The sequence below is a fragment of the Cheilinus undulatus genome, linkage group 12 (genome assembly GCF_018320785.1).
Source record: "Cheilinus undulatus linkage group 12, ASM1832078v1, whole genome shotgun sequence".
Classification (NCBI taxonomy): domain Eukaryota; kingdom Metazoa; phylum Chordata; class Actinopteri; order Labriformes; family Labridae; genus Cheilinus; species Cheilinus undulatus.
The window spans coordinates 37,246,209-37,258,431 of NC_054876.1; the positions used below are offsets into that span (position 1 = coordinate 37,246,209).

At 35.7% G+C, this 12,223-nt stretch overlaps 1 protein-coding gene across 9 annotated transcripts in view; it reads left to right on the plus strand.

Annotated features, from left to right (window-relative positions):
- The window catches only part of phldb1a (pleckstrin homology-like domain, family B, member 1a), a 56,137-nt gene extending 48,596 nt beyond the window's left edge, over positions 1-7,541 (plus strand). For all 9 annotated transcript variants that reach the window (XM_041800625.1, XM_041800624.1, XM_041800628.1 and 6 more), the window contains 2 exons: positions 4,936-5,021; positions 6,615-7,541. In XM_041800625.1, the coding sequence (XP_041656559.1) occupies positions 4,936-5,021; positions 6,615-6,755 (227 nt within the window). In that variant the 3' untranslated portion in view covers positions 6,756-7,541. The remainder of the gene's footprint in view (positions 1-4,935; positions 5,022-6,614) is intronic.
- The last annotated feature ends 4,682 nt before the right edge of the window (positions 7,542-12,223 follow it).

Below are 12,223 nucleotides of genomic sequence, written 5' to 3' on the forward strand. Positions count from 1 at the left end.
AATACCCTCTGTAGGAACCCAAATTCACAGCACAGGGGAATGACAGCTCTACGTCAAAGAACTTTTATATAAAGGATGATTTGTGTTCAAGTTCTGCTCGGCTCGTCCTGCTGAAGTTTCTGGTCTTTTCCAGAGTCTACTCAGTGGAAATTCTTGTCTTCTCTTCAACTTTCTGTGAAAAGTTCTCGTCGTACGCGAGGCCCAGACCTGATTTATTCAGTTGAGCCGACAGCAGTACTTCACTTTGCTGTTTTTCCAGTGAAACCCTGTCTTCGATCCCAGACAGCGTTTGTTCACGTGGAACCAAACACTAATTAAAGCTGCACCAAGTGGAATCTTCCTCCCTGTTCTTGTGTGTTAAAACTGAAGTCAGTTTGTAATTCACGGATATCAGACTGTCCCCTGAATGTGAAATGAGCACAGTTAGTTTTCTGAATAATTCACGAGCGTGTTTTGGCGACATTATTTTTACAATCCAGTTCAAAAAATAGGATGGGGGGGATATTTTCATTACTGTCGCCCCTCTTCTCTTTTCTGCTCTCTCTCCTCTCACTCCCCTAGCCTTTTCACCCTCTTACTCCTGACGAAGATGATGGTGATGATGGTGATGAAATAAGATGCAATACTTTCTCTGGATGTGTTTTTCTTGGGGAGGAGGCTAGCTCCTGGCTTGTTCGTGACTAATAAAACGAAACTCACATTTCAAAAACATTTATCTCATTACTAAGCAGATTTGACTTTTGGAGAAGGGGGAAGCAGGAGAAAGTGTCAGGCGTGTTTCAAAAGATCGCCTTTAATTGTTGCTGGATGTTTGTTTTTCAGATGAGCGCTTCAGTGCGAATGAAGAAGACAGAAAGACCAGTGTTTATTTGGACAGGAGTGGAATACAGAAGCTGATCCTATAGGAAGAAAAATTACTTTATACATGATAAAGTCTGCTTCACAAATATGCCAAAACTAGAGGAACCTTTCCGTGTCCAAATAGCTTCATCCTCGCACAAAACTACAAACTCCTAACTTTAAAGATACTCTGGATAAAGAGCAGCGACTGGACAGCCGGCCCGACCTGCTTTAGGGGAAATCTTATGCTGTAAGATCAAATCAGAGAAACAGAATAAAAAGGAGGCATTTCTTTTAAGATGAAGAAGAAAAAGTGAACCTCGCCGGCAGGAATAAGGCTGAAAAACACAGAGACAATTCATGAAGTACGAGTGAAGAAAACAAGTCAGATTAATAGGATTTAAAGACTGCAGGCATCGCTGGAAATAGACTCGCTCCTGTAATTAACTTATACTGTGATACAACGCCCCTCATACCTATTCATGGGTTATTATGTGTTAGTGTGGAAAAAAGTGACATCTTTTTTCACTCTACAGCTGTTTTTTGGTTTGTTTCTGTCTTCATTCAAATTTCTCTTCTTCTGTTTCACTCAAAATACTTTAATTGAAACTTAAAAACCAAAAACAGACAAATCAGTTTAAGCTTGTCACCAAAAATCCTCATCCATTCCTCTTATCCTTATGTTTTTATCTACTGACTTTTAGACACACAGGGAAATTATATGATGTTCTTTTCCTACTAAAGAGATCAAGACAGCATTTATCTATAAGGATATCTCATGAGCTCAAGCAGACACATAACAAAAGTAAAACTAAAACATCAACTGTTATTACAATAGGATCTGCTTATAAAATTATGCAATTTAAATAGCAAATAGCCACGGACTTACTGTTAGCCTTTCTTGTTACTATACCCATCTAATTTTACTCCCCTCATTTTTTCAGGGGTCACACTCATCCTGGAAAAACAGGAAAATAGAAAAATAAATAAATAAAAATTTCTCAGCAGTAGAAAACACATGAAAAATGAGAGAAAAAGCAAAATGTCCTTTAAAATCTAGTCCTGTCCTGGAAAATTATTGAATCATTCTCCTAGTTTTGCATCACAGCTTACTAAAACATATTACATTGTCATCTAAAAGGGCTAAATCAAGACTGATGTCACACAGTCCGAGCCCACAGAATTTTCTATAAACTGAGGGAATACAGAGTATTAACACAAGGCAAGTCAAAAGAACAACAGCAAGAGGGGATTTTAGAGAAATTAGGAGAAAAAACAAGGTTATGAATGCCCAAATCATTATTGTAATGTACTTACCTTTACAATATTATGTCCTATTATATCTATGATCAGTTCATCATCATCTCTAAGCATACTTATAGCCACAGACTTTTTGAATCATAGCACATTGTTGTATGGGTATGATGCATTCCTGTCATACTAGCTCAGTTGTTGCTGAAAATTTCCTTGAAAATGGTCTCCAGAAAAGAGTGGGAGCTCTTTTTATTTATAAAGCACCTTTCATACATAAAAGCAGGCAACGCAGAGTGCATCATAGAGGAACAACAGATGGAAAATCATATTAGAAACTGACAGCACAGGGTCAGAAAATAAAAGACCAAAACAAGGAAGCTGACAGGGGTGAATGAAAAAGTTATAGTTCAATTAGATAAAGACAGAAAAAAGAAATAAAAAGTAGTGCTATTAAAATCTGTTACGAAATCACAAACCAGAAATAAACCAAATCAGTAAACAATGGAATACAGTATTTAAACCTCATACTTGGACCTGCTTACACTGTTATTTTAATATAACAGGCAAATTTTGCCATCTTGTGGTTGTAGTGCTTTATTTTTCCAAATATGTCTGTTTTTCTTTTGTCAGTCTGCAGCTTGATAACGATTTCTTTTTGCATTTCTTCATTAGTTTGTGTAATAAATCTTTATTTCTTAAGCACTTTTCAAAACAGACATTACAAAGTGCAGCAGATTGGATCAGAATCAGCAAATTCCATGCTTAGAGCATTAAAAACTGATAAGATACAAAACATAAGTAAAAGCAGATACTGTAATGACACATAGTATTCCACCCCCTCTATAAAGTCAGAAAAAAGCCCTCTGTTGAAGATATGTTCTGAAAAGTAACTTAAAAGAAAGCACACAGTCAGCTGACCCGATTTCCTCAGGCAGGTCACTCCATAGATCTGTCCCCCTTAGTTTTCAGCCAAGCTTCTTGTACAAACACACAACCTTTGCCAAAGGATCTTAATGTGCAGGAGATTAGGGAGTTAGAAGGTCCATGATATTACTGGAGCAAAGACTACTGAGTGCTTTAAAAGTGATCAATGAAATTTTTAAATCAATCCCAAAATGTACTGGCTAAAACGCTAAAACAGGATTAATGTGCTTATGCCTGTTATGCACCATCTGTAGCCTGTTCAGGGATTTCTGGTTAAAAACAGTTAAAAGGCTGTTCAATAATCCAGCTGTGATGAAGTAAAAGCATCTAAAATAGTCTCTGCATCTTTAAAAGTTAAAAACAATCAAGTTGCTTAAACTTGGTCACACTGTAAATGTGATTCCTGTTGTGACCCTGAAATCATGATGCTGCATCTCAAGTAGCCTAGGTTTTTTTCTGTTAAATTATGTTAATGTATCGAAATTTTCTTTTTCATGATTGACAATTTTTATTTCATTTTTTTAAACATTTTTTACAATCAAATATCTGAAAAGCTTGTAACAATACAGCTTTAAGCATGCACAAAAACAAATACATAGACTTAGAAAAAAGAAAACAATCATTTAAAAAAAGGGGGTCATGTAGACATGCACCCAAGTAAGTTGAAAATGTCTTTTTTCCCTAAGATATTTATATTTTATATAAAGCATTTTGTGCTTTTATTTATAAAGGACAGTGGATTATTGGAAACAGGGATGAGAGACATGTGGGAAAGGAGCCACAACCTAGACTTGAACGTGGGACGTCATGTACATGGGGCGAGCCTTACCCACTAGGCCATCTGCGAACCAGATTGTGTCATTTTTTTTATTTTGTGCATTCTACCTGTAAGGTTATGTTTTGCCCAGTCCATTTGTCCATTTCAGTTGTTACTATCTTTGCAGTATTTTGCCAGAAAAACACAGTTCATCTAACATTAACAGAACATGATTATACAGTATGATAGGCACATGAATCCATGATAACATGACATCAGCATTATAGAATATCATTCATTTAACTTAGAGAGCATACATAAGAGAACATCAGTGGCACTTAAAGATTCATAAAATGCGTTGGAGTTTCATTAGCAGCTTTTAAATTATATTAATCCTTAGAAATGGATATCTGGTATTTTCCCCATTTATATTATTATTTGTATTGCCCATCTGTGAGTCTGAAAAGTTCCAAATTATATGAGCCACTCCCTATATGAAGATGCTTTTCTTTTCCTCCAGCTCTTTAATAAAATCTGTCTATCAAACATCATGAAAATCTGAATCAGTTCTGCCCCATCACAGCTTTCACATTGGGCAGGCATATTGACAACATATAGTCTGGAAGAAATATTAAAAATGTCTTTTGTCATATCTGTAATGTATTTGTGTATTTGTTTCCAGAACTTTCTAAGAAAAATGACCTTTCATGTGGGTACTTCATTAAATCAGTCTAACCTTAAAACCATATTTAAGACTGAATTTTTCCTTAAATGAAGGTTTCATCTCTTTGAGCACCATCAGTTATTTCACATCTAGTTTTTAATCTGTTTATGAAAACAGTGTTTAAGAAAACCTATCTGTAGAGATAAAACTTTAAACCCTTATAGTGTTTGTTCCTTAAGGAAAAAAATAGGCAGTATCCTGTAAAGTTGCTATTTTTGACCATCTATCAGCATAAATTCTCCACAGTGATCTTGTGTCCCTAAACATCAAGAAATAGCAGTTTGAGAGAAGTCTTTTATGATTTGACTGAAAACAAACATTAAACTGTATCCCCACATGGCTGATTGTAGTGCTGGGGCTGACAGAGGTCTTGCATCAGTAGAAGACATAATGTAACGTGCCTTAATATGTTTCTTTTTTCTTTTTCTTCTTTCAGACAAGCATGAGACCAAACTGAAAGGACTCATTTACTTTCAGGCGATTGAAGAGGTTTATTACGATCACCTACGCAGTGCCACAAAGGTAACCAACACTCTCTTACTCTTGTACGTAGTTCACAGCTTAGAAGTTCATCTTCTTTTTTAACATACTTAGTGAAGCTATTTGGGAGCTGTTTGAGATGTATTTTTAAAATGTATATTTAAAGACTAGAGTTACATCTAAATTCATATATAAAGATTATAATTTTTCATGTTTTTACCATGTTTTATGGATATTGATTTTGACAGACATCATGTTGGATAAAGATCTTAAACGCTGACTAACTATTGAGTCCTCAAAAACTTATTCAAAGTTTAATTTGAATAGTATGTATACTTATTTTAAAGCCTTCTCAATGAGCTTTCTATAAACTTTGTGAAAAATTTGAAAAACATTAGATGTCAGGACAATTTTACACAGTAATCTAATACAATTAATAATGAAAATGCCTCCCTTTTTGTTGATATATACTAGTATATAAACTCATTTTAGTAACACTTTAAGTGAGCCATAATAACAGTAATTTAATAGTAATAATTGTTAATTATCTAGTAATTGCTTAAGAATAAGATGGAAATTACCTGGCAATAAGTTGACATTTTTCCATGTAATTACTCTGAAATATGAAAATATTAAGGATGTATTTGCCTAGTATTTACTGTTAAGTAATTCCTTATAGTATTGTGGCAGTTCTATGATTATTAGATGGTATTTTACCCTAAGCCAAAACGTAACCCTAAAAACTACTTGGAATTTTTTAAGGAAGGACTCACTTTAATTTAGTGGGCCAAAACTAAAGAAATTACCTTGGAATTATCAAACAGCTTATATAGGAAATTATCATCTTAGTTCCAAAAATGTTAATGGGGAAAGTACCACCTAATTACCAGTGAATCGCTACAATATTACAAGGGTTAGGGTTAAAGTAAAATACCACCAGATTACCAGAGAATTGCCACTATATCACAAGGAATTTAATTGAATATCGTGTATTGAATTTACATAATTTGCACTGATATTACAGCTTCTGAAATAAATTATAAACAGTGCTCTCTAAATTTCCGATTAATTTCAATTGATTGATCACAAGGGTAAAAAATGTGATTAAAAATGTATGCTGATTAATTGCACTCTGATACCATCACACAACCCACTAAAGTTGCTTTTTAACTTCAGTGGAAGACATGTAAAAATTCTCCGTGCTCTTGGTTTGTATGATTTCATGGATAAAATCCATATTCTACAGATTAGCACCATCTGAGATTGACTAGTAAGTGGACAATCTTGCCCTGTGGTCTCCACTTCCTCAGTTTCAAAAGCTTACAGAAGCACATCCTTTCTGATTGTTTTGTTAAGATTATGATTAAATCTACCAGTAAGACAATCTTTCTCATATTATCAACATATGGGATTAGTTCACTTGCAATTAATTGCAAAGCCTATAATTATTTAAGATTATCTTGTTTAATTGAATGACAGCACTAGTTATAAACTGTCTTTCAAACAAATTAAGTTTTAAGTGTTTTGATACACTGCTCTATATTCTGTGTCTCTGGTCTCAGATGTAAAAGATTCAACAGGTGCAGGGTGCACTCCTGACTCCTTACTGCCTCTTTTCTCTCTGTGGTCCTCCAGAGCCCAAACCCGTCTTTGACCTTCTGTGTGAAAACCCACGACCGCCTCTACTACATGGTGGCCCCTTCCCCGGAGGCCATGAGGATCTGGATGGATGTCATAGTAACGGGAGCTGAGGGATACACACAGTTCATGAGCTGAGGGACCATCGGGTGACAGATGGATGCGGGGACTGAGCGAGCACCCAGACACCTGAGAGCTCACCTGAACTGCTCCCTGACGGAGCTTGAGCCGAAGCCTGATGGCGTTTGACGGACAGATAAATGCTTGAAAAGATGAGAGCTCTCATAAAAGCCTGATGCCTCTGGGCAAATGAGGGCTTTAGTAACAGGTACATTTGTAAGAGTTTTATTATCGTTCTGCAACTATGAGAAGGAAAATAGCTTGAGCAACCGGCAGATGGCTTTTTATCAAACACATTCTATAGAAAATTTCATGTTAACATTTTAATATACATTTTATATAAAAGAAGGAGTACAATGAAGATTTTACACTTCAGCTCAAACTGTTTCTGCCCATGAAGCTGGCGTGTGCGTGCAGTAATCTCTCTAACAGATGCCTTTTTTCACCTTTTGATACATTTTTAATTTTTCCTTCAGGTTTGCTAAAGAAAAATAACACCTTAATATTTTACAATGCTAAAAAAAAGTTTGAAAATATGTAAAGAAGAATTCTAAGCAATTTTAAAGCTTCCTATCAAGAGAAAACTACTTGATGCCAAAAAAACTTTATATAATCTTTTGTCAGATTTTTACAATATATAAATGTTAATATTACTTTATATGTTATTATAAGAACTTTTTATTCAGAAAATAATGCAGCATTTATGTATTTAACATGAAGATATTGAAGAAAACAAAAAAATGTTGATTATAGTCCTACAGATATTGTACAACTACACTGCAGTAAATAAAAATCTACGATGCAGATGCTGGTTTGCGTCTCTTTGTTGTTGATAAATTGACTAAAGTGAAAAGATCTAGGAAGAAACATGTTCTTGTTCTTTAATTAGAGCTCATTATCAGCCCCCTTTTAATAATCTCATTCTCTAATGAGCTGCTAACATCCACATTTAAATGTGAGCGCACAATAGGTGTCCCCTTTAAGACCCTTCTTTATTTACACAAGAACAGTCAAGGTAGTTGAATTACTTAATTGGCTAATTAGCTCTGACTGCATGTTCAGGAAGAATAAAAATCATTCACATGTATTTATATGCAGCACAGTGTAATTAATTATATGGCTCACTCTGCGCTACTGTCGACCACAAGGAATAAAAACAACATGGAGGGAAATTACATGCAACTTAACGTGTATGATTCAACATAGAGAAATTCAAAATCATGTAGAAACATCTCTAAAAGTCCCTATAAACATGTTCATGTATCATGGAAATATCTATTTACACCCTGTATCTTTTGAGACATGTGCTGAGAGATGATAAAATATGACTGGGAATGTTATTAATTTACAGCAGGGATCACTGGAATATTTAACAGACATGCAGGTAATCACAGAAACACACGTTGCCTCTGACAGGAACAGATTAGCCTCGTCGTTTGAAAGGTTAATTTTTAATTCTCCCCAGTCTGAAGTCAAAAACATGTCGTGTTCAGTGATATTTATTAAAACGAACATTCAATTCAGCTCCTAACAGGTAAAGGTTCGATTGCAGTTTTCATTCCAATCGTCTGTGTTGCTCTGACCTTGGGAGAGATTTCTACTCATGGTGCCACACTCACTATCTTTAAAGTCTGCGCTGCAGCCGTCTGAATAATAAACAGATCTTTAAGAGGCCGGTGTGAGCTCATTACTGCTGTGATGAGCGTGAGTGACACCCAGCCTTATTGTTAGTGAAATATTAATGAGCTTTACTTTCACGGGCCTTTCCCCGAGGCCTTTAAAGCACAAAATAAGAGCGTCGAGCTGTGAATTAGCACTGGTCTCACATGTGTTTTGTCAATATTAATGGGGGATATTAACCTCGTCTGAAAACAACCTCAAATATTCTGATGAAATAGAGATATCTCTCTGCTGCGAGGGTGAGTTTGTATCATCGCCTGTCAAACACTTCCTCTTTTACATCCTTCATACAGCTTCAGTGCAGACATTTGTAATTTATAAGTCTTCATATCCACAGCAATTTAGGAGATTAAAGGGAAAATTTGGCTGCCCAGCCCCGAACATGCCCACACGCACAGATATAGAAGATGAAAGAAGCTTTCACTAAACACATCTGATGCACAAGAGAAACTTCCAGTCTTGCTGTTTAACGCTTTGAACAGATCATCTTCACGCTCTTTGAAGCTAAAATGACAGTTGTTAATTCCAAACAGGGCACATATGATACATACACTTCATTAAATTACAATAAAAGAAACATGTTTTTCAGACTTCATGCCAAGCACAACAATGATGGGTGAAAAATATCCAGAGGGGAGAATAAGTAAAGCGCAGCTCGCTGACCTAATGAGGCCAACAAAAATACTGATTGTTAACACTACAACTGCACCCTAGTGTGAGACATTACTCTTTTTATTGAACTGATGGTGGTTTTTAAAATGAAGATGTTTTCAGTGTCACTGCAGAGCAGAAAAATGGTGTAACTGTATGCTGATAGTTCAGTTCTATCAATCCAGTGTAGATTAATGTATGTCAGATAATGTTTTTAGGTGATCACACTACCTATTAACACATTCCTCCAAAATAATCCCACAGAATGTTTATCTGCAGGAGGAAACTTCATAAGCAAACTTTGCTCATGAAACTGGAAATGTATGTCACTGCATAAAACTAAATAAGTGTACAAATGTGGCCTTTTTGAAAACAAAATGGAAAAATAGGAAATAAGTAAGCATTAGTTTGTTTTTCCTGATGTATATATTGAAACTTTTTTTTGCTGGTTATTCATATTCAGTTGTGGGCAATGTCTCTTAGGCGTCTTAACAGTTAATCCCTTAACAGAGATGTTAATGGTAACACATTTAAGGTAGAATCCTCACCATCAGTTACCTGCTTATCGTGCTTATTAGCAGCAAACTAACACTCTTATTAGTCATTATTAAGAGCTTATTAGTACCTTATTCTACAAGACCATAATACAAGGATAATAGGTTTTTAACTAAGGGTTTACCCTTAGTCACCTCCTAATTAGTGCATTTAATGACAAATTATGAAATTGTTTCACATCAACCATAATATATTCAGAGTAATTAATGAAGAACTATTCGTGTGGTAATACTACCTAAAAAGAGCCATATATTCAAGCATATTAAGATCGTGGTGAATGTGATACAACTTCCGAATTAGATATTTATTTGCAGTAATAAGGATGTTATTGAAAACCCTAAGTTAACGGTTTATTGGTCCAAGATGAATCCTAATCCTAATGACTAATGAGCAGTTAGTATGCTACTAATTAGCATGATAATCAACGGCTAATTAATGACGACAAGTGTAACTATTTTTATTATAAAGATCACTAATGAGTGATGTGCTTTTCTTTAAATAAAGCAGATGGAATTTTTTAAATTAAGAATAACTCTCTCAAAAAATGAAGCTAATATGGAAGTGCAAAAAATTGCAATAAAGCGAGCGTTCACTTGAGGCTGCTGCAGGAACACCGAAAGTCCCGTCTGACCACCTGTTAAAAATCCGATTTATACACTACAAATAAACTGGTTTACAGCCTGGTTCAAAAAAACAAACGTGTGTCTCATTAGCTAATGTCTTCATGTCCTCTCCCTGTAGGGGGGTGAATTTTTTTGTACCACAATGGTTTAGAGTAGATAATGTTTAGGAAAACCTCACTGTGGACTGATTGGTGCATCTCATTTGATTGACAGATAGCTCAACAGGTAGAAGCTACATTTCTGTCAACCAGAATGCTAGCTAGCTAGCTGACAGGAAGTGGAGTTTAGTGGGCGGGCTGTTAGGTTGATCTAAAGTTATGTTGAGACCGTGATTTCATTATGGAAGAAACTGCGAATTGGCCTCAAGAACTGTTTGAGTCCGCCTATTGTACAGTCAATGGGTTTAGCTCAGTTAGTAGAGCAGGTGCCTCATGCACAGAGGCTACAGTCCTTGTTGCAATGGTCACAGGTTCAATCCCTGATCCTGATGCCTCTTAGTCCACATCATTCCCTCTCTTCCAATCTCTCTCCTACATTTTCTGTCTACCTCAAACTAGCCTGTCCAAATAAAAGCAAAAGCCCAATGATAATCTGTAAGATACAAAATAGAATAACACTACTAAAAACCTGTACAAAAAAATTAGAAAAGATGTGAGGTCTTACTTTGTCCACAAGGGGGCACCAAAAGAAATGAAATCAAGAGATCTACAAAGAAGGTACAGGAGCTTTATGTTATTCTGAATCCAGTGATAGTGAGCATCTGATCTGATGCCTTGTAGTTCTGAGATAGAGCCATTTTGTTGAATGATTCTGTGGTTATTAGATGCAAGGGGCAGTCAGGATTTTTCAGGAAAAATGAAACAAAGATGTACAAACTCATTTGAAGTTATTTATTATGTTATGAACCCCCAGGTCAAATTTCAGTGAAATAAAATATCTCTAGGTTTGAGGAAAGCAGTCACACCATTAGCCTGCCTCTTGACTTTTGTTGACCTTAGAAGAAGAGACTAAGTCCGTTTTCTGGCTCAAATCTCTCAAATGATACTTTAAATGATCCATAGACCACTATGGCTGATAGATTTGACAAATTTACCTCACAATGAACAGAAAAACAGCATTTAACTGACTGTTAACTTTCAATAAGAGTAGTGAAATCAGCTAATAATAGACTGTAATGAGATGAACTGTTCAGTGATTTTATATTGTAGTGTTAGTGGGGTGGGGTCATTCCCCTGTGACATCATGAGCCCACATATTGGCCCCACCCAACTTAAACCAAGCCAGGAAAGAGGTGAAAAACTGGTTTCAATCCAAACTTCAGTCACATTTAGATCTCAGTGTTTTCACATGTTTACAGCAACCATATTCTAACATATCTAGAGTGTTAAAACAATAAATACTTTGGATTTCACTTTACAGGGTCTTTGAATGTATTACTAGCATGACATGCATATAGCTAATAGATCAATATAAGTGAATGAATTCTCATTAGCACTTAACCTCTGTTGCCCTCTGAGCTGTATTAATCACTTTTAAACAGAAGTATACACATGCAAAAAGAGTCACAAAATCAAGAAGAAATGAAGTCTGACTCTTAGTTTCTATAATCCTCTGTTTGAAATGTAGGCCCCCATGTATTCATTCATCTTATCTAGCTAGATGTTTTGTTGGCCACAGCCAAAGTTTAACATTAAAGTGAGTTCAGTCTTTGGTGAGCACTTAACACTCTTTGGGTTATCAGTAAAGAGATAAGATGTCACCACAGGGTGAAAAAATGGACACCAAATAAAGTTCAGTCTCTCCTTACACACTTGTGTGGAGGGTCTGCCACGATCTCTGAGTGTGAAGTGAGTGAGTGTTACACTCTTCAGCGCAGTGATGTGCGGTTCATGAACGAGCAAGTACAAAGAGCCGACTCTTTTACGCGAACGATAAGATTTGGATCCCTTTGAGAGCTGTTTTGTATTCTTCTTCTTA